Source organism: Camelus dromedarius, chromosome 22 (genome assembly GCF_036321535.1).
Source record: "Camelus dromedarius isolate mCamDro1 chromosome 22, mCamDro1.pat, whole genome shotgun sequence".
Classification (NCBI taxonomy): Eukaryota; Metazoa; Chordata; class Mammalia; order Artiodactyla; family Camelidae; genus Camelus; species Camelus dromedarius.
The window spans coordinates 10,162,607-10,190,453 of record NC_087457.1 but is presented as its reverse complement, the minus strand read 5'-3'; the positions used below and the strand labels follow the sequence as shown (position 1 = coordinate 10,190,453).

General features: G+C 42.5%; 2 protein-coding genes across 7 annotated transcripts in view; one reads left to right on the top strand and one right to left on the bottom strand.

Moving 5' to 3' along the window:
* SLC20A2 (solute carrier family 20 member 2) overlaps nucleotides 1-18,866 on the bottom strand; it is a 93,278-nt gene extending 74,412 nt beyond the window's left edge. For 2 of the 6 annotated variants that reach the window (XM_064477415.1, XM_031440024.2), the window contains exons 1-2: nucleotides 14,245-18,504; nucleotides 12,969-13,068 (exon numbers count right to left, since the gene is read on the bottom strand). The gene's annotated coding sequence lies outside the window, so the exon portion shown is untranslated. Of the gene's footprint in view, nucleotides 1-12,968; nucleotides 13,069-14,244; nucleotides 18,505-18,729 lie in introns of those variants that run through there. The other 4 variants (XM_064477418.1, XM_064477416.1, XM_064477419.1 and 1 more) reach the window with 4 other exon arrangements.
* Nucleotides 18,774-27,059, top strand: SMIM19 (small integral membrane protein 19). Its single transcript, XM_031440025.2, has 4 exons — nucleotides 18,774-18,894; nucleotides 22,865-23,002; nucleotides 24,538-24,662; nucleotides 26,531-27,059. Exons 2-4 carry the CDS (start codon nucleotides 22,869-22,871, stop codon nucleotides 26,593-26,595), a joined length of 324 nt encoding a protein of 107 aa, XP_031295885.1. The 5' UTR covers nucleotides 18,774-18,894; nucleotides 22,865-22,868; the 3' UTR covers nucleotides 26,596-27,059.
* Nucleotides 27,060-27,847: the final 788 nt, after the last annotated feature.

Sequence of the window (27,847 nt, the reverse complement as noted above, 5' to 3'; positions counted from 1 at the left end):
CTCCTGAGAGAGGAAATTAGGACATTCCAATTAAAAGGGGTCTGAAATCCTACTGGGCGACCTTTCACTTAGAGCAGGAATTCCTCCTCCAGCCTCTGTCCTGGTCGCCTGCCACTACGATTAAAGTCCTTACTTTCCAGGGCCGCCCAGCCCAGCACTGGAGAACTCTCACCAGAGCTTATGTCAAGTCAAAATCCTTTGCCTTGTAATTTCCATCCATTCAAATGTTCACTGAGCACTTGTACGTCCATGCAAACCAGCGCTCCACGCCACTTCTGGTCCTCCTAGTCCGCAACCCACCTGGTCTCCTTCCACTGCGACAACCCAGCTTCTTTCCCAGTGACTCTTCATGTGACTTCGTTTTCTCAACCCATCACTCTCCTCGTCTCCCTCCCCTGCTAACGCCTCTCATAAACGTGGGTCACAGGCATAAACATATTCCCCTCAAATGTGGTCCAACTCCTATTTTCAGCAGCAGTGTCACAGGGAGACTCACAGAAGCCTGCAGTCAAATAAACCCCTAGCTCCTTGTCGTCTCAGGTGGGCGGGAGGTGGTCCTCCATCAGCACATCCCTCAACACCCGCAGGTGCTTCACCCTTAGCACACTTCGTCTTGCTGATGTGGGAACATCATGACAGCCCGTTTGGATTATCCTGAATCTGGAGTCTGCTGTCTGTGGGGTTAGTCATCTCTCCCAGGTTGATGTTGTCTGGAAAATTAGATTAGCTTCTTTCCACCCAGATCTTTACAGAAAGGACACTGCGATTCAAACGTGCCATCAGTGATGAACTCAGTTCCTTTTGATTCCAAAGATCCCTCTACAGAATCTTTAGGTTAAGTACTACTCTCTGATATATTATCAATTTTTAGCCTTTCTTTGGGCAACAGCCCTGTTGGAAATTGGATGAAAGCATTAAAATGCACACAGTCTTGCAATCAGTATCAGACGGTTCCTGGACCCTCACAAAGCCCATCCACTGGCCTCCTGCTAAGGATTCTAGGACCTATGAAAGCCATCTCTGGTCACTAGAATTCATCCAATCCATTTCTAAAATAATTGATTCTCCTATCTAATGCCCAACTTAATACCCAAAAGGAGCAAATTAACTGGAAATTAACTGACATTAACTCACTAATCTATCAAGAGAAAGTATCCAGAAACTAAGAAATCTGACCAGAACCAAACCACAGGCTGTAAGAGCCCATAAGACACAGAAGCACAAGCACCCAAGGTTATAAACACAAAGATAAGTGTTGCACCACCGTTTGTAGTGGGGGAAAAAAAAAATCTAAATACCCATTCACAGGGAGATGGTTGAATAAATTATGGTATACTGAATACTTTATTCATTTTTTTCAAAAACAAGAGTTAGATCTGATCTATTGCCCTGGAGAGAGATCCATGACGTATTAAGGAAGTTCGTATTAATGATGTATCAATGACATATTAAGGCCAGCCTCAGAATAACATAGTATGATCCTATTTAAAAAGCAAAAAACCTCACAAACCTTATGTTGTTAAACATATTTTTCTGAATACAGAAAAAGACACGGAAGAATTCACATCACGCTGTGAACACGGGAGGGGGATTAATTCTTGTTTTCTTTGTTCACTCTTGCATACTTTCACCTGCTACAAGTAAATGCTGCTTTAGCAAAGCAACACATTTTAAAAAAGAAAAGAAACAAAATAAAGCTGATGGCAGGATCTATAAACAGACTCAGATCTCTCACCCCGGCACTCCACGCAGGTTTTCTAAATACCTGATTTCCCCAAGTTTCCCAGCCACTGTGTCTTGGATGAAATCTAACTTCCTTTTTTTGACTTCTCGATGATTCTGAGTTTCTCGCCGTTCTGGGTCCCTGATTCCACGTCACCTGCACTCTTCTGTTATCCATATTAAAGCTGTGTTCTGTAGGTTAAATGTGGCCACAACTCACAAGTGTAATTTTTCCCCCCTTAGGAAAATATGCATCTCAGCAGAGCCATAAACACAAGCAAAGGATGTGGAATCCATATCCGTCCAGCACGTAGAAGATGGATGCGTGCGGCAACTCTAAGGGGAAGACGTGTGAGCAGAGATGCCGTTCCTGTCCCTTTGGTGGTTCTCAACCTTGGCTAAACATCAGAATTACCTGGAAGCGTTTTTTTAAAAAATATCAGGGCCCAGGTGCCACTTCCCAAGATTCTGGTTTAACTGGCCTGGAGCCTGGACATTGGTACTTACTTCGTTTGAAAAGCTACCTAGATCATTCGAACAGAGTTAATTAAGTCCACTGCTTTTTACACTTCATCCATTTCCTTCCCATCCTCCAATTTTTCACAAAGAGCTTTTTTCTTTAATCATTATTTTAAGGCTAGAAGATATATTTGGGAAAACCAAAACTGATCAACCAGCTGATGCCTGTCCACCGTCCAGAATTTACACTATCCTGATGTGGACTTCTGACATCCTAACCTAGACTTAAACAAAGTTACTTAAGTCTGTGGCTATCATAATTAGAAGCTATTCACATGTCCAAAGAGTATTTGCAGCTTCACCTTAATAATGATTTCTCATTTATTATAAAGCCTTGGAGACTATGATTTTATGAAACATCCAAACACTATGTTGGAAGCCAGAGTGCCAACACCACTCTACTGATTATTTGAAATGTCGCTGGACATTATAACGTCAATTAATGGACTTCTGGATTTTTTTTGTGCTAATCTTTCTAAGTACGTTGCTGAAAATGGATAAAAAGAAAAACCGTTACTTGAAATCTCTCCCTCATTCAAATTTAGTATCTGAGAACAGTAACGTACTTGAGAAAAATGTCAATGAAATATGAAAAGGGGATTCATTAACAAAATGCAATATTTATTTAGTACACATCATTTTACAGCACAAAAAGACAGGATTCTATCCTTTGGACTCATGCCACAAATCATACAGAAAGATATTTTAAAACAAAGGTCAATGTATTTTATAATGACTGCCATTAGGAAATAATTGCCATTTATATATATCTACACGTGTGGATGGTATGAGCATATATTTTCAAAGATTCTTACAAAGCTCCTTCAAAAAGGTTTTGAGGCAGGAATGGCACTCCCAAGCACTGATCCTAGGGAAATGAAAACCCAGGTCCACACAGAACACCTGCACACGAATGCTCACAGCAGCTCTACTTGTAATCCCCCAAACTGGAAACCACTCAAATGTCCTTCCAATGGAGAAATGGTTAAACTGTGATACGTCCACACCGTTGACCGGTACTCAGCACTAAAAGGGAACAAACCATTGATACACACATCAGCTGAAGGGATCTCAGGGGTATGAGACTGAGTTTAAAAAGCCAATCTCAAAAGGTCACCCACTGCATGGTTCCATTTACATAATATTCGCAAAATGACAAAATTAGAAAGCTGGAGAACAGATGAGTGGTTCCCACGGGTTGGAGGGTGGAGGGAGGGCCATAAAGGGGGCAGCAAGGAGAAGCCTTGGGCTGATGGGTCAGGTCTGTATCCCACCTGTGGTAGTGGTAACACTAACCACACGTGATGGAACCGCACAGATCTACAGACACATGAGTGTGCCTGACACTGGAGACGTCTGACCAAGCTGTGTGGACTGTGCCAGCATCTATTTCTGGTACTAGTTACCTTTGGGGGAAACTAGGAGAGGGACCCGTGGGATCTCTCCGTATCTTTACAACTTCCTGTGAATCTGTAGCCATTTCAGAGCAAAAACTTTAAGACATGTTTGAGGAAAACAGGAAGGTGGTCACGTATTTACGACCAACCATTTTTCTGAATCTGAGTGAATGTATAAACAAGTAACGGGAAAGGTAGACCAGATAGCTGGAGAGAGAAAGACGCTGAAATAATATTTATGCACCAGGCACTATCGCTGATCTCACTCAACTCAACACTCAATCCAGTGAGAGGGCTGCTACTGGACAGCCTCACTTTTCAGATGAGGAAACTGAAAGAGAAGATAAGAAATTCAATCAAGGTCACACAGCCAGCAAGGAGCAATGATGTCAAAGTTAGGAAAAGACCATCTCAAAGCAAAGAGGATTTTTAAGGGAAAAAAGTGTCACTATTGTATCAAGAAGGGGTTTAATTAGTAGCTTAAAATAAACAGAGGAGTGAATTGCTACAGACAAAAATCTCAGATACACCCACATTCACAGCATACCGTGCTGAAGGGTCTGTCTTCCAAGAACTTAAGATCCACAGACACGCTAGGCTCGGTTAACTGACTGCACTTAGCCAGAGGTGTTATTTGAAATGGTGGCTATTTATTTATTTTTTTTACCTCTAGACTTTCGCTTAGAAAATGAGAAGAAAACTAACACGTTTTAAAGACGTTTGCTGAATGGAAACAGATGGGGGAGAAGTGCCCCAAAACTCAGAAATAACACAAAGCAGGGCACTTGAGACGGGAGGAAAACAAAGCTGACGGCCTGCCACAAAGCCCATTTGAGAAAGAAATGGGAAAGTTGGCAATCCTGTCAAAGGCAAGGGGGCAAAATCTGAACTAGGGCAGAATTACAACAGGAATCTGCACATAATGAGCAAGGTGGGGGGTCAGCAAGATGAATATTTATTTGCAGTAAAATAGTTCTAAATACAATCCTGCAGTTAAAATTGGCTTCTGCTGGGTTCAGCAAAAGCAGAAGGGAGATGCCTGCCAGTCTTCACACTCCTACTCCAGTTCTGGTCACTGTTTAACAGCATGTCCCCAAACAGGCAATTCTAGGATGAAGCCAATGCAAATAGGTTTGAAATTTTCCAGCATGAGAGTTCTGTGGATCCTTGCATGGGATGTAAAGTATGTCCATGTGACAACGGCTTCTGCGATGCTTATCAAATTTCCAGATCCCTGAATGCTTCTGCTACTGCACAGCCCCAGGCAAATGAGCTCAGCCAACAGGACCGCAGTTTCCTATTTCTAACCTGCAGGGATGGAACGTGACTTCTAAGCTCACTTCCGGTACTGAAGTTTTCACTCTATGAGAATGCTGTTTCCTTCTTCCAAATTGAGTTTAAATTCATCTTGTTAATTCTCTACGGTAACTGAATTTACACTGAGGACGCACAGGTGTCTCAAGACAAGGTGTGATCTCAAAGCAGTTTCTAGGACCCCGCCCCCCTACACTCCCTACCTCTGCCGCCAGCTCTGATCACATGAAAAAAATCAGAAAGAAAGGAGGCCACTACAGCGATAAACGCCACTGTTTTCCTAAGTCAGGTGAAAATGCTCACTCCTCAGACATCTGCTCAGCATATCCTTGAGAAAGAGTTGCAGACCACATCAAATGTAAACTGGGCTGTCCCTTTAAAGCAGCAATTTTTCCTGAATGGACAAACAATATTTTCTTAAATATAGTTTTTGAAGATGGCTCATCACAGCACTGCTTATGATGGTGACAAACCTGGTACCTAAGTTATCATCAAAAAGGTATTAAAGATATTATGGTGTATTCTTACAATGGAATACCAAGCAGCCACGTGAAAAATAATGAAGATATTACGCCCCCAATAGCAGGGTATGGCAAACAGACACAGGAGCCGACTGAACGGTCTCTCGATGGCCAAAGCCGGAGCAATTAGATAAAGATGTATTGTATCAGATTATAACCCAAAGTATAAATCTCCATTTGTCTACATTGATACAAATAAAGGATTGGATTTAAAAAATAAATGGTGAGAACAGAGCAACCTCCTGTGCAGGAGAATTCCAAATAATGTAGGTGATACTCTGCCCTGCCCTCAAGGAGGTGGAGAATGAACCCCCAACTCCTGACCTGGGGGGCTGCCTTCTTCCCAAGAGCACAAGACGGAAAGGGGAGACAGAGAGTGACTTCACAGTGGAGATACCTGACACTCCCTCGGTCAGGATGTCAAGGTCAACACCAGGACAGAGAAGGCACGCAGACAGGAGGTACCCTGGACATGACGTGATGAAAATCGCACTTGGCCCCAGGGGTCTCTCTGTCCTAGACACACAACTCCCATTTAACCATGAGAAAACCTTCAGACAAATCCCAGTGGAGGGGCTCTCCACAATATCTGACCGGAGCGCTCCTCGAAACTGTCAAAGTCATGAAACACCAAGAAAAGTCTGAGAAACTGTCAGAGGCAGTCAAAGCCCAAGGAGACACGGGGATTGAAGTGTGGGATCCTGGACGGGATCCGGGAAAAGAAAAAGATGAGGTCAAAAAACTGAGGAAGCCTGAGAGAAGTATGGACTTCAGTTAGTAACGGTGCATCAATGTTGGTTCACCGGTTGGGACGAACATACCACTAACGTTAAGGTGTTAACCGTAGGGGAGACTGGGAACTCTCCGGACTACCTCTGCAATTTTTCTGTAAGTCCAAAACTGTTCCGAAATGGAAAGATTATTATTTTTAAAATGACAAAGAAAATTTTAAATGAAGATAATACACTTCCAGTGATGTGGAATGATGGCCAATATATAATATATAAAAGGAGAGTTATTAAACAATATGCTTGTGGGAGGAGGGGATAGCTCAGTGGTAGAGTGCATGCCTAGCATGCGTGAGGTCCTGGGTTCAATCCCCAGTCCCTCCATTAAAAAAATAATAACAATAATAAATAAATAAATGCAATTATCTCCCCTGAAAAAATTTTTTTAAGTTTAAAAACAATATGCATGTTATGAGTCTATTTTTCTTTTAAAAATATACATATACACATATACATACACATCTATACACCATATACACCAAAGTCTGGAAGACCAACCATACATTAAAATGTTAACCTCTGGGTGGTGGAAGTACCAGTGATTTTCACCACCTCCTTTATACTTTTTCTATTATTTGGTTTTGTTTTCCACTAAGCATTAATTACTTTTAACATTGAGTCCCATTACTTCCGTCTTTTTTTGTATATACATATTTTTAATTGAAGTACAGTCAGTTTAACATTGAGTCCCATTACTTCTAAAATCAAGAACATAGTTATTTGGACATAAATGAACTACTTATTATTTATAACTTAGATGACTGATTTCTTCAATATGTGTACTAAGCACATCTGGCTGTCCTTTTATGACTGGATTAACACATTCTGTTGATTCTTATTTTGTAGTTGGCTTTATTCCTTTGATAACTATGTAAGTTTAAAAGCCTAAAGCTCTAATCTGTTCTTAGAAACAATGATCAGTACACATATATAAACTAAAAAAAAAAAAAAAAAAGAAAGAACACAGCTATTTTATTTTGGAAAAAATTAGGTGTCCAGCACAGAATTAATAGAGTACACCTAAGTTCAAAATAACGTGGTTATAAAACAGCTACATTTTACTTTTCCAAGGGGAAGTATTTTAAAAGGCAGTGCAGAATAGTGATAGAAAGTGTGGGATTTAATCAGACCTGGAGCAGAACCCTGGTTTCACCATTTACCATCTGTGTGACCTTGGACAGTTAATAACCTCCCTCCACTTCCTCATTTCCACGGTGGGAAAGAGATAAGACAACACACCTACGATGCGCAGAACGCCCTAACATTTATCAGCTCCTTCATTCATCAACATAAACACACACTGCATACTTTAAACACGTACTACACACAATGTGTTTCATGACATGAAATTTTATTAGAAAATTACCTGAGGGGAGAAACAAAGTGTTCAACAAATGTCAAGAGCCTGGCCCTACTGAGACTTCGCCATGGTCACTGTCATTGTTACCAATGATAATAATCAATAAACATCCAAGAAAAAATAAAACGCTGTCAGAAAAATGCTCGTTTCTCAAAGAACGTAACTGGGAGCAGAGAAGACAAAGCCAGCACCTCGGCTCTTTTCACATCATCTGCAGGGATTCCTGCAAACACCTCTGCTCACGAGACATTCATTCCAGGATCCCAAGTGCTGTGAACAAGCCCCCAGGACTCCGGCTGGGAGTCTTCCAGAGAACACGAGTGAAAGCCACTTTCCCGACCACAGCCGGCTGAAACTAAGCTTTGGAATATTAACGCACCAAGTCTCCCTTTCTAAGGAAATACAGTTTTCCTACCTATTATGAATGTAATGTCTATACAAATTAACACCAGCCATAAAATACAAAACTTAGTCAAATCCCTTAATTACAGATAATGAACTTTACTAGTGATGTTTTAGATGAGGCATATATTTTGATTTTAATCAAAATTCTGAGCTGGTATCCCAATACTGATTTTTTTTAATTATCCCAAATATAACCCTTATAATACACAAAAATCACAATAGAACAGACAAGTCTAATCATGCTATGAATTACTGGACTTTTACAACAAGGCTAAACAACCTTGTTGTTGGAGATCAGAAAAATCATCTGTTTCAAGAGAAAAGTTTACCCAGCCTGATTTATCATACGGTCTAGGACTAGACCCATATTTTAAAGACTTGCTAATTTAGGAAGAAACTAGTCAACCGTAAGCAAAACAGTATTAAGTCACTGTGTCAATTTTTCCTAGTACATTAGAAAATGCAGACTGTTCAGTTTGGTTCTGTGACAGGAAGTTACTTTAAACACCTTTTAAAACAACAAAAACATTTATACAATCTAGGAACAAAATTCCGGCTGGTGCATATAACCCCAGTATTGGGATTACAATGCCACAAAGACTGATTTTATGACACGCTCCAAAGCGTCTGTATCCAATAAACCTTACTCCAGCTTTCCTGAAAGCTGTCATTCTGGATGGAGACCTGGCCCAATGATGTCATCCCAGTTAAACCCTTGAAAACCCTGCGGCACATTTTTGTCAAATATGCTTAATTGTAGCAAATGTTGAGAATGGACATGATTTATGGGAAGAGATAAACTGTCACTGAGAACTGCATCTGGCAAGTGGATCAAGCTAAACTACTTTGGGTTCAAAAAGGGGGGGGGGGGATTAACTGTATGGTTTTTGAGTAGGGTAAGTTTTCCTAAAAACTATAAAAGCAAATTTAAAATGGGAATTCCAAGTATTTTGGGCAACAATATTAGCTATGGAATAAGAGTATTATTTGTCATGGTATCACTCATATGTGGAATCTAAAAAAAGAAAGAAGAAGAGGACACTAATGAACTCATCTACAAAGCAGAAATAGACTCAGACATAATAAACAGTCTTATGGTTCCCAGGGGAAAGGGGGTGGAAAGGGATAAATTTGGGAGTTTGTGATTTACAAATGTTAACTACGATAGAAAAAAATAGATAAAAAACAAATTTCTTCTGTATAGCACAGGGAACTATATTCAACATCCTGTAATAACCTTTAATGAAAAAGAATATGAAAACAAATACATGTGTACATATGACTGGGACATGACACTGTGCACCAGAAACTGACACACTGTAACTGACTACACTTCAAAAAAAAAAAAAAAAAAACAGAGTACATTTGTCTACCATGGTCTCTATTGGTTGTTTTGTTCTCTGAATTTTAAACAATCAAATAAGGGGCCATACTGGCACCTCATATGTTAGCTTGATTTAATTCAGGTAACATGACTAGAAAATTATCACCATTTCAAGGTGAAGACACTGAGTCTGAGTGTTTAAAGTAACCTGCCCAGTTTACACAGGTAATAAGGGAGACCAGCAGTTACTTCACAGTCAGCACGCACGCGCGCGCGCGCGCACACATTACATACACATCATATCTGACTTTTTGAGGTTTCTGGCCGATACCTTCTGGCTATCCCCATCAATCTGTTCCAATAATAGCTGCTACATGTCCATTTTGCACCTGCCCCACTGTCCCATAAGTGTTCACTTATCAACACTCCCCACTCAGTCATGAGCTTTCAGAGAGGACGGACCATACCCGGCTCCTCTCTGAAACCCCAGGACACAGTCCTGTACTTCGCACATCTGCGTATGTTTGTTAGTAGTTGAACGGTGGCTCTGATTTTGATTTTACTAGCTGCTCACAGATGGTGAATATGACAGAACCATTACCAGACCATGAGCCACTCTTTTAGTTTCAAGACACCCAACAACCACCACAATTAGGGCCGGCTCAGGCAGAAGGAAGATTCAATATGACCAGCCTCCATTTGTAGGGCTGGTCTTAAAAATTGTATTTAGAGAGAAACAACAAGGACTTACTGTACAGTACGGGGAACTATATTCAATTTTTTGTAATTAGCTATAATGGAAAAGAAACTGAAAAAAAATATGTATGTATGTATAACTGAATCACTTTGCTGTGCACGGGAAACTAACATTGTAAATTCACTACACTTCAATAAAAAAAAACAATTAAAAAAAATCGTATTTAGACAATGCATTATGTGATGTGTAGGGTTTTTCTTTTTCACGTTTAATAAAAATGCATTTGCACTCACATTTGTCTACCTCCAATAGTTCACCCACATTACAGAAAACTAAATTACAGGATGGCACCACATTCATAGTACATATAATGATGAAGAAAAAATACATGACAATGTAAAGCATGAACTGCATAAAATTAAATTTTGCCAGAAAGCTACCTTTTCATTACAATTTGACTCCAGAGCCCAGAGGGGCAAAACCACACAATTTCTATGCTTTTCTACGCAAGAAACTAACGGGGTCAGTTCCTAGTGACATTTTGAGGCTGTTACAGCATATTCACAAAATGATACAAGTTAACATTTAAGGAGGCATCGAGTCTCTCAAAAGAAAATAAATATTCATAAGATTAAGTTTCTCTTCGTTAAAGTCTTGGAATTTAAAGGAAAATATAAAAATACAGACGATCTAGTATCGGGATTGGTTGACAGAATTACTGATACTTTTTATTCTTTCTGGGGTCCTTTTACCTAATAAATCTTTGAGTATGCAGTTTGTGTTTTCAGTTTTCTTCCCAGTTCTAGAAATTGACTATGGGTCCTTTTCTAGTATTCATCTTTCTCTCCCCATCCTCCACACCACCCCACCACCCCCAAACCTGCTTTGGATGTCATCTTTAATTTTTTAAGACAAGGCAGTGGATTCAAACGGCATGAACTCGGGAATCATGAGTTTTAAATGACAGCATCATATCTCTGTCCTGACTCCCTCAAAGTAATATTAGCCTTCTAGAACACCAATCTAATTCTTAGAAGCAGAAAATACAGGAAGCTCAATGTTCTGAGAAAAGTTAATAATAACTGATTTATCCTGGCTACCCAGGAAATACACAGCAAGGACCTGTGTTCTCTGCAAATACTGACAATAAATCCATCGAGTAATACCTGCCCCCCGGGGACAGGGGAAATAGAAAAAGAGCTCACGGAGCACGCGAACAAGACTGAAAGGTACAGGGAGAAAACAACACAGATTCAGAGCTGCGAAGGAATCGGCGCTGGGTGAAACTCATGACAGATCAGTGAATTACACAGATGAACTAGACGGGTGAGGAAGGAGGCACGCCCAAGGAAACCGAGGGTAAGGAGAATAGAATTTTCAATGGGAGGCTGAGTCACAGACAAGGCAGGAAGTAGGCAAAATGCAAAGACTCCAAACAAGAAATTCTGGACCGATGAGAAAAAAAAAACGTGGAAGTGAGATAAACAGGTGATAAACAGGGTAGAAAGGCGAGGAAAGGATGAAGTGAAAGAAGCCTATGGGGCTGAAGAGAGAGTATTTTTAAAAGCAAATGGTTTCTGGAATTTCACTTTACTAAATTAAAATTTAAAGTCTGTTCTTTTGTTTCTCTTTGTCTCCACAGGGTAAAAACTTGAGTCAAGAACACTACAGAGGAGAAAATGATTGATGAGGTCAACTGACTTAGTAGCAAAAGAAAGAGCAAAGAGCAAGAAAATTTGCTGAGGCCCCTTAGCAATCCTATAGCTCTAACTCACAGACTAATTCACACCGACCACGTGTGCATTCCCATCACCGACCTTGATGCCCAACTGCTTCATTTGTTAATCACAAAAGCTTTCTCTCTTTCTCTCTGTTTATATGCGTTTGGAGAAATCCCTGCTTCTGACTACCTCCCTAAAAAAGAAAAAGCAGAGTAAGAAAGTAGTATTTACATCAAGATTGCTAAAAAGAAGTTTGATGGAAGCTTCACACAAGGTTTAAACAATAATGGAAAGATGCTATAAATTTTCTATAAATCTCTACGACCCATGTTTTTCTGGTCTCCTAGGTAACTGAGAACAGAACATAGCCATCATCCTTCATTTCCATCTAGAGACAGCAGAAGAAAACAAAACACCAAACAGGAACATGAAAGTAGTAAAGGGCCACTCTGAACAAGGATGGAAATTATTCTACTCTCCAACCCACAAAACCACCCAGGGTAACAGAGCTACCGTATCAAAAGTCTAGTCATGAAGCTATAATTCACCTAACTCTTATTTTTAGGCTGAAAAAATATGGTCATCAGATTTTCAGTCCAAAAAACTGCAGGGGAAAAAAACATGCACACACAGAGACCGAGAGGAAGATAAAGAAAGAAGCAACTGAAGTGGCGAAGATTATGAACAAGCAGCGGCACACCACTGCGAAGCAGCAGCTCTTCAACGTCCTCCAGCTTCAGTTATTCACCAGGGAAGGTCAATTTCTGGGGGCCGCCGCCCCAGTGAACTGCTCCCATTTCTCCTACTCTAGCTACTACTTCGCCACCCACACAGAGTAAAACTCTGATCGTAAGCAGATGACCAGCTATTGCAGTAGAGGAAACTAACTTGAAAACCACACACAAAAGCAATGGGTTCACAAAGATAATGTAAGACACACGGAAAGAAACACGCTAGAGTCTTGTCACTCGGATTTGCAGAACTATCTTCTTTCAGCTGTTCAAAAATCCTACATGGCATTGGGGTCACTTCTTGAAATTTGCCTTTTCTTCAGTTTTTTTTTTTTTTAAGCATTCTTCCATGAACATCTTAATGAGTCACTTGGCCATACAGTCCGGTTCACAGGCATCGGACATTACTATTTACTTCTGGAAACGGCTCCTGTTCCGAGACATTGGGACACTTCTTGAAAGAACAAACCTGGTTCTTTGGTCTCTACTGAGGACACGTTGAAACTAGGATTCTCCCATCCTCAAAGATGGCATGGAAGTGAAACTGTGTTGTTTCCACGGTAAGATGCCTTGGGGGGAAAAAAAGTTAAAAATCAACCAGATTTTAAAAACAAAAAAGACTCTAATAAAGCAGTGAAAATTTTCACACAGTTGCATCCTAACTAAGACTGCAAAATAAGCTATCTAAACAAAAATGTTCATCTGTCACTTCAGCTTTAAATATACTACACATTCAAAAAAATTTTAAAGGGCATTATAGGCCATACAACAAAAATACTGCAAATTATTGACTGTTTCTGAAATTAACGGGAAATATCAGTCAAAATTGTAAAGAAAGTCTGGTGATGGACGTTTTGATCTTTACTCCGGCCAGGACAGAAGATGGGCTTTGAGAGAACAACTTTTTCTCTGCGCTCCTGTCTTTCTTGGGGATGGTACCAACAAGCACGGTTTTTATATTCAGCTATAAAGTGAGCTACAGAACCGATGACCTGCAAAATTTCTTCCAGCCATAAAATTCTCAAATCACATTCTATCTGGTGATAAAATCTTGATACCACCCTATCAGCTGTGGGCACGTCATTTGTTTGACTTTGCCCTGATTTTCTTATCAATTCCAGGGCTGGTTCTTCTCACGGGGGAGGGAGGTTCTAGGACCATTTGAGGATGGTTTAAAACAGTGATGCCCAGCTCAGCTCCTGCTCTGAAAAATCTGAATCTGTGGGATTAGGCTAAAGCATCCGCTACTGTTACTGTGTAATAAACCCTGGGTCATTCTGATGGGCACTCGTACTTAAAGAACTGCCCCAGGAGCTCAGGTTCGGGACCTAGTTCTCAGAGTCATCAAATGGGGCAGGAGAGACGGCATTACATTCTCCCAGCTTGACCGCCTTAAAGCAAATGAACTGGTGTATCATCACCTCTTTCCCTAAAAAGCCTCCGTTCCGAGAAGACCTCGAAATTAAGATTAAGGCTGACATGCCAACTGGATAAACCCTTCAGGAAGGATTATCTTAGCTCAAGTTTTCCAAATTATTTCCTCGGATATTACAATAGAACACAACTGTGGGACCATATTCATAGCTGGAAGCTTGCTTCTATGACAGGTCCTCCCAAAATATGAGCTGATGCGAAAATGACCACAGCACGGACCATTTCTTACTTAAATCACAAAGCCCTGCCCACCCCCAAGGCCCCCGTCACGACCTCCCACCAGAAGTGACCTGCAGCCCACGGCACCGTACCTGCAGAGCGGGTGTCCCCCCGGCATCAGACCAGGGTTGCGGCCCATGATTCATTCAAGGTACTTCATCCTCTGATTTCGGGGCAGTGGGTGTGGTGACGTGCGGACTCCCCTCTCTGCTGAGTCATTTGGATTCAGTGGACTCTGCTGATGCCCGACACCCCCAGAATAACTGTCAGCTCCCGACAAGAGGGATACAAGACTGGGCCTTCAGAGAATATTGCTTCTCTTCCTCTTGCTGGATTTTGTCTGTAGGCCCTCATCCAATTCCACACGGCTTCAAAATGACTTCGTTCTAGGTCTGTCACCAGATCAACAGCGTGATTTTATGGTTTGGGGTTTTTTTTTCCCCCCACCAAAGAACATCACTTGGTTTGAAGAGGCCTCTGAGCCCCAAGTGTGTTCTCTATTGTCCAAGACAAGCTGAAAACGTGGGTCAAGATTTCACAGATGGACAAAGCAAATGGACAGACGTGCACAGGAAACCTTCAGTCACACTCCCCTTCGCTGGGAAACTATGTCCACTCGGGGTTTAAAAGTGTTTTTAAAGTCGTAACAAGTGTCATTCAGTATTGCTTTATTTCGCATGAGTTATTTGACACTGAATTAGTAACTTAAAATCACTGCCCTATGTCCCGGTGAGTCACTGTCCTAGAACTCCATTCCTAGGAAGAGTCATATCCCTCACTTAGCTTTGAGGTTCAAAATTCAGCTTCTCTCGTCTTGCCTTTAGTCATTTCAAAATACAGTGTCCCCGCAACCATTTCATTATCAACCTCTTCCACCTGGAAAATCCAGCCCTTTTACTGCAGCCCAGAGCCACTGCAATTGTGTGTGCTACTTGGAAATTTGAGAAAACAGTGTCAGCTTTTAGACCTCTCGTCTGTCTTTGATAAAGTAAATCTCCCTAGAGGGCCCACAGTGACTCAGGACCCAGGCTGCCCGGGCTCACAGCCTGTCTCCCTGCTTACGACTCGTATCGTGATCTTGGGCAAGTAACTTAAATTCCTTGCTGGGCCTCAGTTTCCTCATTTGAAAAATGGGATTAGAACTGTACCTATATTCTAAAGTAACTCGTAGAAGGACCGGGGGCAGTGTCAGGCACATTTTAAGTCCTACATAAAACGTGATCTATTATTATTTCCTTCATTTAGCACCAACGTTTCATACTGTTCCACGTGAGTACACAACGTTTGCTCAACTAAAATACTACCTACTCAAGGACTGGGACCACGTTTTGAATATTTCTGATGTTTCCCCATCTAGTGTTCACTTAATAGGTAAAAAGAAACCAACTCTGTACATACTGTTATCCTGGGTGAACAAGGAAGTTCTCAGACATAGCACTGTGTCTTCTCTGCCCTCAAGAAGCCTGTATTTTGGGTGGGGAAACAAAACCCAGGGAACGCTCATGCAACAATATAAAGCCAGAAAAGATGAAATGCCAAAGTATGGGGTATAAACGGCTAACATTCAGGGGCTCGGTGTGAGCGGCAGACTCCGGAGGGCGAGGCTGCAGTGGCCCCGTCCCTAAAGGCCAGGGGGCTCTCCATCCGAGGCCAGAAGACAGACGAGGATTCCAATGCATCTCTGCTCATTTCTCAGGTGTTTATTGCACACCTTCCAGATGCCAGGTCCTGTCCTAGGCTCTGGGGCCATGAGGGACACAGACAAGGTCCCCACACCCTGGGAGCTGACAGGGCATGTCATGTGAGGGCTGAGTTCCGAAGGAAGGAAGAAGGGCTGGTCTTCCCATCCAAGGACACGCATCTTCGCCTAAAGGACTTACACACAGGAGCTGACGCCGGCATTGCGGTCACCCCCGCTTCCGACAATGGTGAACATCCAACAATGGCTGTCGTGAGAAATTCACAACTTTTCGTGTACTGTATTCTAAACATGTACCACTGTCCGTAAAGCACACCAGAGGGATAGCCTCCAAATTTCTGGACACGAATAACATGAGAGACCGACAGACACACAGTCAGTATTATTGGGATGGTTTTCCCAGCTGATGGATGCCGCCCACACGAAAGTCACAATTAAAGCCCCATTCTGTCTCCTCCGGCCCTTTTCCCACGAACATCAAATACCTGCCAGGAAAGGGCCCGAAGATGCCATGTGGTACCACGATGGGAGGATGTATTAACTCCAAAAGAAACACATGATCTTTTTCTTCTCACATCCTTCCGTTGGTGACAACTCTCCACCCATCCCTTCCCCAGAGAGAGTGCCTTTAGGTAAAGGAACCCTTTTTTGAACACTGCCTGGCAGAGCATTCCCAGTCATTCCCTCTCCAGGGACGGACCACTAGAATCCAAAGACACACTGAGCCCAATATGCTCCAATTACAAACAAGACACATTTCCAAGGGCTTCCCTCATCCTCTACGGCCTTTCATCTACTTTTACTCTGACAAGATGCCAACTGTTAGACCCCACCACCATTCTCATCATTGCTATGCCTCCGTAAATCATTAAAGCGTATCTCTGGACACACAGTCAAAATACACTTCTTGATGAAGGAAGTCAAAACCACTCAGTTAAATCCAGCCAAAACGTAACTTCTTAATGCACAAAGTACTGGACTTAACTATGTTTAAGACGTTGAAAGGCAAACTGAAAAATTACGTAGAACTCGCACAATGTAGTTTACCTAACATGCTTAACGTTCTTAAACCCATGAATGTTAGACTCATCAACAAAGTAACAGCCAACCCCCAGTTTTTTACTTCCTTGGTTTGGTACTGGAAAAGTACTCTTTCTGTTTTATTGTCATCTGTTAACCCTTAATTAGAAACGTCCCTTAGAAACTTAATATGGAAACAGGGGGACTTTCAGAAGGGGCATTAAGTCTTTCCCAATATTTACCTTTTTCCAATATCCAAACGTAGCCTGTTCTTTGGGTAACGATGATGTGTCATGGGAACTTGGATAAAGAAGAGACAAAGGACTTTGCAAACTATTGACTAGCCAAATAAAGGGACTCACTGCAGTTCTATGCAATTGGAAACCCATCTTCTAACTTGGAAAAAACCTATTAATTTACTCTATGAGTCACTTCATATTGCTAACACCCGTATTTTACAAAACCAGAAACAAAGGAATGAATGTACACATTCCACTTTTGGACACGTTCAAATCAAACTCCTGTGCATTCTGTGCAACCTATGTTCATGCAAAAAGTAATTCGGAAGATTAAATGAGACAAAGCACGCAGACTATTTGGCATAGGCCTGGCAAACAATTAGTACTCAACACTATCCATTCTTTTTGTTCCTAATTTTCCAACCTGAAGTCAAAGTAAATAGTTATAAAATTATATATGTTAGGGGGAAGGTATGGCTCAGTGGAAGAGTCCTGTGCTTAGCATGTAAGAGCGTCCTGGGTTCAATCCCCAGTACCTCCACTAAAAGTAAATAATAAACCTAATTACCTGCCCCCCAATAAATAAATAAATGAAATTTTTAAAAATAAAATAAAAATAAAATTATATATGTGGGTACATATATATATAAGCTAGTATGTGTTACTACTAAAAATAACGCTTCTATGTTAAGCACAAAGTAATGGTCGTCATCCAGACACAGGTGAGTTTAATTGTAACAGAATCCACAAAGCAGCAGAGAAAACTTGCTAAGGAGTACAGCGTTAAATGTTAGCTCTAATCTCTGCTTATCAATTAACACAAGCTCCACATGGGTCTACTATGAATTATAATCAGCAGTCAGCTGATCCTGGAGAACTAGCTCAGAATGAGTAGTTAAGACCTCAAGCACGTGGATAAGTGGCCACTTATTTGCAAGGCTGCGCCAACCCCTGAAATCTGATTACTTCAATACTGATGCTGAAATCCTACATAAATTCATTACCTGTCTCATGCCAGAATTTTTCAACTTCTTCCAACACAAAAATGTTTCAACACCCCAATGCCGCTTAAACTGACACTATTACAGCATCCTGGGCACATCCAGTTTTTAAAACACTTCCAACAGTCTCCGCCACGCATCATTTATTGCGATAGGGAAAATGCAAAGACAGTCTGGAGAACACGTGCTTTCCTAAGTAAATAATAAAAGTAACCCGATGCCCTCATTACGAAAAAAGACAATCTTCGCGTTTCCAGCTTAATCTCCACCGTGGGCCAAGGCACACCCCCCTCCCACGCCGAGCGGCGCCCGGGCGCGCCGAGGTGGGGCGGGAAGCAGCGCAGCGCTCCCGGGAGGACCCGTCCCCTCTCCCCGCCCGCTCGGACTCGCCGCTGCCAGACCCACGTGGACCTCCAGGCGGGGGCGGCCAGACCCTCCGCCACCGGAGCCGCGGGGTCGCGCGGCCCGGGGTCGCGGGGAGGGGCCGGGGGCGGGGCCGGCGCCGCGCCGCCGGGGAGGGAAAGGGCCGGGCTCCACTCACGCGCCCGGGGGCGGCACCGGGGCCGTCGCGGCGTCTCTCCCGTTCAAACCCTGAGAGGGGGGTGGGGGGGAAAAGACCTGGCTCCTCGTTCCATCCGGAAGCCGCCGGGCCGGCAGGAAATGACGAAGGCAGAGGTCGCCCGGGTCCGTCCGGTAACCGGCTCCGCGCGTCTGGCCGCGACTGCGGGGGAAAGAGCCCCGAGCTGAGCAGCCGAGCCGCGCGCCGCCTGCGGAGCGAGCAGCGTGAGTGGACCCGCGCCCCACGCCGGCTGGCCGGCCCCGCCCCCGCCCCGCCCCGCCACACGCCCCGCCCCTTCGCGCCCCGCCCCGCCGCGCGGGGGAGGGGGGGAGGGGGAGGGGAGGGTGCCCACAGACCCGCGGCCCCGGCGGCCCTGCTCCTTCGTCGCCGCGCCCGGCCTCGGAGCCCCTCCGGGCACAGTGGGGCCCCGAGTTCGCAGCGCCAGGCGCCCGGGAGAGTTCGGGAGGGTTGGGCTGTAGCGGGCGCGCTTTAGGATCGGGCCGCGCGCCCGCCCGGGCCGCTCCCGGGAGAGGATCACACCGTGCGGCTCCACCGCACCTCCTCCCGGGAGGAGCCGGTCTCCCGGGTCTGGGTCGGGGCCGGACGTGTGACGACCCTCCCTCCCACTCCCCAGTGTGGGTGGCCTGGGGCAAGTTGAATGACCACCACCTCCATCCCCGGTGCTTCTGTCAAATGGTGCTTTAGTGCCTCCCAGCAGGGTGGTTGTGAAAATTAGATGACTTTGTGTTAACTGCCTTTCCCCCTGTTGGTTGAAGGCCTGTCAACTTGTACCCTTTGGCTTCCGGAACCCAAACCTTTGGCATTTCAGAGGATTGGGAGAAAGAAAATCACATTTTTGCGCTGGATGGTGTTGTAAGGAACTCTTGAAACTATATGGGTGATTCTAATCTGAATTTGTGTCGCAATAACAAAGCTCTAAATGAGAGACAAAACTGATAGCATTCGAGATAGGCTGACAAGTGATCTTCAAAACTGAACCACCTAGACATGGTATCAGGAACCCCAAATCAGGACACTGTTTTAAAATTTTTCGATATAGCCGAGGAGTTCTTGTTCTCCACGTAAAAGTTTGTCAAACTGAAATCAAGCCCTAGTTGTCATGTTTTGCCAACTTTCTGGATACTTACGTTCAGCTCATCATAGCGTCTCCTTACGGAAATATTTCAAGCATTACTTTACAGGGAAAATATGTGAAAAAAAGGTCACTTTTCTCAAAAAAGCTTTTAATGACAAACCAAGCACGTGGTGATCTTGCTGAAACATTCATTAACTTGCCAGGAATGAACCGCTGTAATGCCCCTGGGCCTTCTGCTTTGGACTCGAGAGGAAGGCTGTGGTGGTATGCAGTAACCACTCAGCAGGTGTGTGTGTGCACACTTGGTTAGACCCTGGCAGGCTGGGAGGGGACTGGTCATAGTTCAGGCCGCATGGGACCCATGGGTCTGTATGATGACCTTGAACAAGACCATTCCTTATTCCTGGCAGTCTTACAAAGTCCTGCCTTTGGTCATGATGGAGGACTGGGCAGGAAAGGCCTACCCTCAGTGCAAATCTTTCACAACTGCACTACCAAAAATAACTCCAGAGCGTGTGTCCCCGGAACTTCGGAACAGTGGTGTCATTGCATACTAATGAAGTTGTATAATGTATGCTGTATAATGCACGTGAAAAATGTACCATTCTGTCAGTATTTCAGAATCCTTTTCTAAATGTAATTTAAGTCTGGCCTCTTTGTAGCAGGAGGAACACAAGCTCTGTAGGCATACCTCATTTATTGAGTGGCACATGAACAGAATTTTGTGAATAACGGATGCAAGAAATTAACCTGCCTCAGATCCAGTCAGGTGTTAGAAAACAGGTCGGAAACGCTTTCAGAATGTGTCAGGTAAAGGGCACCTGCAGAATGTTCCAGGAGCCACTGTGATATATGTTCCCTGATTCTACTCTGATATGTTAGTAACTCCCCCATCCTGAAACCTACACCCTCGCCACATGGTTATGCGGGCCTTCTGCAGCATCTCAGATCAGACAGCTAAGACATCTCTTATTTGCCAAAAACACAGTCATTTTTATTTTACATTTTGGCACCAATGAAAATCTAGGAAAAAAATTCTAGAGTCCATAAATCATAAAGACAGTCTCCGATCTTCCAAAGGTTTCCATTTCTAAAGTAGGCGATTACTTACTATAAATCATGTTACATTCAGAGAAACTCTAGAGTTCAGTGTTAAGGAACAAGAATCAAAACCAAAAATGTGAAATCTCCCTGTGCTTCCTCCTCTTCTTAAAAAAAAAAAAATCTATAGCTAGTCTTTACTATCTAGGAATTGGACGTGGTTTAATGATGAAATAATGTTTAGATCTTGCATCTGTAACTTTTATAATTTAAGTCCTGTTTTTATTATCCCCTGGCTAATTTTTTACAAGACCAATCTTTTTATTCATCAGACAACAAAAGATGCTTCAGAGAAATTATTCTTGCCCATGATGTCTAGAGTTGAAGTTAAATGGCCATTCATGGTACTCAGTTTATTGTAAATGAAGAATCCTGTCCCCAAATGTCTGACAGAGACTTCAGGTGTCAGAAAGGGACAAACATGTCACCTGGCCTGGGAGCCCAACCCAGGGGGAACTTTCACTCATTTTATGCAGAGGCAAACTCTAAGAAAGAAAACAGACTTTTTACCCTTAATATATGCTTCGTAACTTGCTGAGCCAAATCTGCATTAAAGAACACTTCGGAGGCTCATAGGACAGATTGCAAGATACTTTAGTGGAGGAATTTCTGCAATGGCTTTATTGTTGTAGAATGTCTAGGAAAAATTGCAAAACAATTTCTTGGACCTTCCAGATACTTCTTCTTGGTATTAGAAAATGACTCTTACTAGAAACCACAGTACAGTTATCCCCTGTCATTGGTTCAGTTTTTCTCCTTTGTATAAATCGTCTCAAACAACACTTCTGAATTTCTTTCACATACTAGGTCATCTTACTTAGCCCTACCTAGTTTAGATTTAACACAAGGGAGGAACTTTCTCTTGAAGGAAGAATTCACTTAACTTCCCAAACACAAATAGGAAACCATTACCCTTTCCCTTGTGATCTGATACACTGTCTGTTACCACGCTCATTTTCTGTGGGAACATCCAAAGAATGCATTTCCTTAAACAGAAGTCGCAGCTGTATAAATAGCAAAAGTCACTTTTTATCCCACAGCTCCTTTCAGCCCCGTTCAGCCGAGAGGCCGTTCGAGAAAGCTCCAGACATTTTCCAGGTGCGTCAGGGGCCTGTGAAGAGCAGAGTGGTGGCTGTGGCATCTCATCCAGTCCCACACTGTCCCTGTCCTCTTTAGCATCACGGCCAGTTGTTTGAGCCTGGATGTCAAGTGCTCAGTCACTCCCACCTGAGTAATAGTTCCAATTTGGACACCGTGCCCTGACATTTCAACCCGGAAACTTTTAGACATACGATTTTTTTGATCCCGAGTTTTAACCTTCATGATGTCTCAAAGCTGAAAATCAGGGGAAATATGTTATATGCCTTAGTGAGCCAGACCGGGGTTGGCCAACTTTTTCTTAAACAGCCAGACTGCAAATATTTTAGGCTTTGAGGGCTGGGAGGCAAAAATAGGAGCTACTCTGGAGGTATTTCTAACCATTGTAATTGACTGTACTTCAATTTTTAAAAAATGACAAGAAAATAAATATTTTCATAGAAATATTGTTCTTTTATGTGTGGTGAGATTTTTATGTTATGGATAAAGAGTTTATATTTAAAAAATAGAATAGAATAAAATAAAATAAAATAAAAATATAAAATAAAATATTCATTTGGAAATATAAAAGCAGTTGGGGAAGGTATAGCTTAAGTGGTAGGGCGCGTGCTTAGCATACACACACAAGGTCCTGGGTTCGATCCCCAGTACCTCCTCTAAAAGTAAATAAACCTAATGACCTCCCCCACCAAAAAAAAATAATAATAAAAATAAAATAAATTTGTAAAACAAGTTCTTTAAAAAAAAATAAAAGAACTGTAAAACCATTCTTGGCTCCTGGGCGATACACAAACAGACGGCGGGCTGGAGCTGGCCAGCAGGCCATACGTGGGCCAGCCCCTGTCCGGGTCACCCCATCACTGACTGAAGGGGACCCTGTTTTCTTTGTGGCCCCACAGCCCCATGCCTGGCGGTTACGGAGTGATGGGTGCTGATGGCTCCATGGATTACAGCGTACACGAGGCCTGGAATGAAGCCACCAATGTTTACCTGGTCGTGATCCTTGTCAGCTTTGGGCTCTTCATGTATGCCAAGAGGTAAATGTTTTGGTGTCTCGGGGTAGATAAGAAACTGGGCCTTTAACAGTTTTGCAGGCTGCTTTGTTTGCTTGTTCGATCTAAATTAAATACACAAAAATCATTTCATCAGCATTTTTTTTTTCACCTCTGTGAAAACACTCAGGTCTGCCCTCAAATATGGGACACCCAAGATGAGGCTTTGAAAACCCCGTTGCTTCAAGAGCCGGGGATTTCAGGCAGCTCTTGGCGCCTGGACCAGCTGCTGTAGAGTCTCGTTCTATCATTTCTAACGTAGCTCAGTTTTATCACTCAGCCTGGGTTCACCATCACCCTTGGATGAGCGCATATTTTTGGCCCACATCCCTGAAATTCAGAAACACTGATTCCTGCGTGTTCAGCAGTTCTGTCTTTGCACATTCAAGCTTTCCCTGCTGCTTCTTGTGCATGACTATGTCATAGCACGTACTGGAATCATTTTGGTATGATCTGATTACTTGTCCATCCATCCCACAAAAACGCAGTCCCCCGAGAACAAGGACCTTTGACCTTTGTGTCCCTGACTTGCCACAGGGTGTAAATCCTCATTACTATTTCCTGCCTTAATTCCAGGTGCTGTAGCATGATTTAACTGTGCTTTCCCACATCCCCTGACTCCTTTCCTTTAAGTACAGTGAAAAAGAGGTGGCGGGGGGGTGGGTGGCTGCTTGGAAGAGGAAAAACAGTCATAGTTGGACCGAGTTGCTCCTGCACATAGCTGCGTGCCTCATGGAGTCCTCTAACCAAGGTCAAAAGACATTAGACAGTTCAAAATAATTAGTCATCCAAGAATAATTGACGTTTGCCCTGGGGAATAGTTCAGAGCCCACACTTGGCATCAGACACGCGGGCTCCCCGTGTCCAACCTCAGGACCTCTGAGCATCTGGCCCAGTGGCCGCCTGGACTCTCCGGGGGTGGCTGGGAGAAGGCTCCACAAATCAGCACGGGGCCACAGGCAGGTACCAGCTTCCCCCTAAAACTAACCCCCGCCGCCTCCACATCGCCCCGTTTTCGAAGCAGAAAAGCACTGTTGTTAATTTCAACCAGGAGATGGTCCCACTAAGGCCAGGCTGCTCCGTTTAAGAAATCCATTTGTTCATTGTTTTCCAAAATTAAGGTCTGCTCACCTACTGTTATCCCCCAACCCAGTCATTTAGCTTCATGTGGAAGACAGGAGAGGGAGGAAGAAAAAAAATCACATTTTTTCGGTTTGTGCATTTTTTCATATAATACGGCTTTTTTTTTTTTTTTTTTTTTTTTTTTTTTTTGCAGGGAGGTGTGTTTACCTACTTTATTTTTTTTTCTTGTAGCTCTGTGGCTTTACAGGTAGGCACTTCATACTTTGATGAGAGAAAGAATCTTTGAGCCAAGGAAGCATCTCACAGAGACAAAATAGAAGACGAACTCTGCCACTAATGTGCTTTTAATGCAGCTCCCGATTTGTATAATCATGAGAGTATTGCAGTCTTGTAGCCGTGAATCCAAATCTCTTTTCTGCATTGGTTTTGTGTTTTAGGAATAAAAGGAAAATTATGAGAATATTCAGCGTGCCACCTACAGCAGAGGCTTTGTCAGAGCCCAACTTTTACGACACAATAAGCAAAATCCGTTTAAGACAGCAACTGGAAATGTATTCCATTTGTGAGTATTATCTGTGCTTAACTACATACAGGTGTCAATTTAAAATAGGATTTTGGGAATTGGGTCTAGTTGGTGAAAGTTACCAGAAATAGCTGATAATGAAAACCTTGTGCCTTTTTTAGCTACTCCTCACGGTATCAGCAAACCAGGCTGGCGTGAAGTTAGTGCCTCCAGATCCTTCCAAGACCCCGATGTGTTCATGTGATTGCATTTTTGTAGATTTTGCCAAACTTAAGAAACTTCAACGCTGGGGAAGCCTGCTATCTCGTCCTGCTCTAATTCCCTCTTGGGCAGTGACATCCAAGTGGCCAAGAGCATTTTGGGGATCTGGCTGAGGGCAAGTTGAGTTGAGGCTGCTTTTAGTTTGGGTCTGAATTTTCTGTTTATAGAGTTTGCAGCCGCTTCTGTTACAATTAAGCGACCGCGTACAGCCCGCCACGGCAGTGTGGGAACGGCTTCTAGAACGTGGCATCCACGTGCAAGGCCAGAGGTCCTGCCTCAGTGTTAATATGTCCTGTGGGACTGAACGCTGTATGTAGGGTGGGGAAGAAACAAAGGTCAAAGTGCTCGGAGCCAGGATGAGTCGTACATCCGAACCACAGCCTTTTATTTAAAAAAATGAGGTGTGGTGTCCACAGTGTGCCATCAATTGAGAAAAAAGCACGATTTAATTGTACGTTTACTAGGGTGCCACTCCTTTCAAATCAAATGACAAAAGCATCCCTATCTACATGTAATAAAAATGTTCTGTGTAATTACATAGGCATGGAGGAAGCCTTGCAAAGGTACACATCAGATTGATAACATTCATTACCTCGATGGGAACACTGTGGGATTTAAAGGAAAAAGATTGGATATTTTTAAAAGACAGGTGTCTCTAGTGAAAACTTAAATATGTGTGTGTGTGTGTGCGTGTGCATGCACACACATGAAAAGAAGGAAGAAAGAATGATCAGCAAGATGTTACTAGAATATATCTCAGGTGGAGTGGAATTACAGGTGAAAAGTAGGGAAAAAAAGTATATATGTGTATTTTACACAAGTAGAGCTTCTAGAAAATTCTTCAGCATAAATTTTATCCTGCGAACTAAGAACAGCAGTTCCTTTGGGGAAAGGTAGGAGGAAGATAACACTTTTCACTGTTTCCTCTTGTGTTGCTTTTGCATTTTGTATCACGTGCCTGTGTTATTAGTTCAAAATAAAAGGTAAAACTTAAAAAATTAAAAGTAAAACTTACTAGAACACAGCAGCATTATTCACAGTAGCCAAAAGGTGGAAACAACCCAAGGGTTCTTGACCGATGATGAATGGATACACAAAGGTGGTGAATACATAGATGGAACGTTATTCAGCCTCTAAGAGGGAGGAAATTCTGGCACAAGCTGCAACACGGATGAACCTTGAGGACATTATGCTTCGTAATTATCCTTATCGTGAAGTGAAGTCAGCCAGTCATGCAGGAACAAATATTGTGTGATTTCACTTATATGAAGCCAATTCATAGAGACAGAAAGTAGAATGGTGGTTGCCAGGAGCTAGGGGAGGAGGAATAGGGAGTTCGTGTTTAACGAGGACAGAGTTCAGCCCGGGATGGTCAAAATGTGGATGGTGTTGGTGGTAACACAATGCTGTGGCTGTGGTCAGTGCCACTGAACTACAAGCTTAGAAATGGTGAAGCTGCAAATTTTATGTTTTTATGTTTTACTACCAAAAAAAAATCCTTAAGAAAATTTAATTCTAAGCTGATTCATTACTGAAAATCATGATTGTGATGTGATGAAGTGATCTAGTAATTATTTTGATACTGTATTCATTTTAATCTCCTTTTTTTTTTTTTTTTGTATTTTGTTTCATCTGTTTCTTAACAGCCAGGAAATATGACTATCAGCAGCCCCAAAACCAAGCTGACAGTGTGCAGCTGTCTTTGGAATGACATCTCAGAAAATGAGCAACGTGTGTGATTGTTGTTCGAGTGTGATCTCCTGATTCTACTAAATCATGAACAGCCCTTTCTTATTTTTAACTTGTGTCTCAGTGAAATCATCTTACTTATGACTTTCTCCCAATTTTTTGGTGTCTTTCGTTTCGCTTTGTTAAAACGACATCTCCAGATCATTTGTTAGACAAATTAAAAATGCCTCAAAAGTCCTGAACACAGAGTCTGCACGTGCCTAGGGAGATAGACTGTAACCAGAGACAGTGATTTTTACCTTGTGAAGACCTTCGGTTTCTTCAGGATACAATCAGGAACAAAAAAAACCATCTTCAGAAGCAGGAGTCCAGTGTTCATGCCACTCTGATGTGACCTGTTTTGCAAAATTAAAAAAGAAAAATGAAGGCATCAGAATAACTTCCTCTTAGATTGTATTCTGGAATAAATGTCACATGGATAACGGACTAATTGGTGTTCTTACTCCTGCTGCTACCTCTTAATTGAATTAACCATCTTTGCTTCTTCAGAATATGCACAGTAACACTTTTATTCTACATCATGATATCGTGAAGCACACGCACCTGCTGATGGTGGAAGTTTTCTGTGCCTGGAATTTGTGCCCTTTCGTGGTGTTTCCAGGAGTGTGTCCCACCGGAAGTCCTGAGTACCTCCGATCAGTGTTAGCGACTGGCTTCTTTGGTCACATGACTACCAATATTTAATATAACTGGTTACTTACACTTTTTTAGCACAACAGCCTTGCCTGAAGACTCTCGTATCTTGTACCGTTTGTTACCGTACACTGAAATGTTCTTGCTAATGAGCATTTAGAAATGTTTGTTCTAATTTTTCATGTTTGTTTAAATCAAAGCTGGTTAGAGGTAGTGGCAGGGAAATTTAACCGTCCATGTAAGTGTCCAAGAATTCATTTTTGAATCAATAACTATTCTTAATTTTTAGAGTTAGAATTAATATTTCAAGCATTCATCATTGTGAAGTAAAGAAAATAAATTCTAAAGGAAAAAGCTTGGACCAAAGGAAATCATTTCAGGGAAATTGCATTTGCTTTTACAATTTGTATCATTCAAAAATAGAGGAGGGAGGGTACAGCTCAAGTGGTAGAGCGCGTGCTTAGCATGCATGAGGTCCTGGGTTCGATCCCCAGTACGTCCTCTAGGAATAAATAAATAAATAAACCTAATTACCTCCTCCTACCAAAAAAAAAAAAAAAAAATATATATATATATATATA

Coding starts and splice junctions, on each gene's coding strand:
- SMIM19 (XM_031440025.2), top strand. CDS start 22,869: ATGCCTGGCGGTTACGGAGTGATGGGTGCTGATGGCTCCATGGATTAC. Junction 23,003..24,537: donor CTCTTCATGTATGCCAAGAG/GTAAATGTTTTG, acceptor TTTGTGTTTTAG/GAATAAAAGGAAAATTATGA. Junction 24,663..26,530: donor ACTGGAAATGTATTCCATTT/GTGAGTATTATC, acceptor GTTTCTTAACAG/CCAGGAAATATGACTATCAG.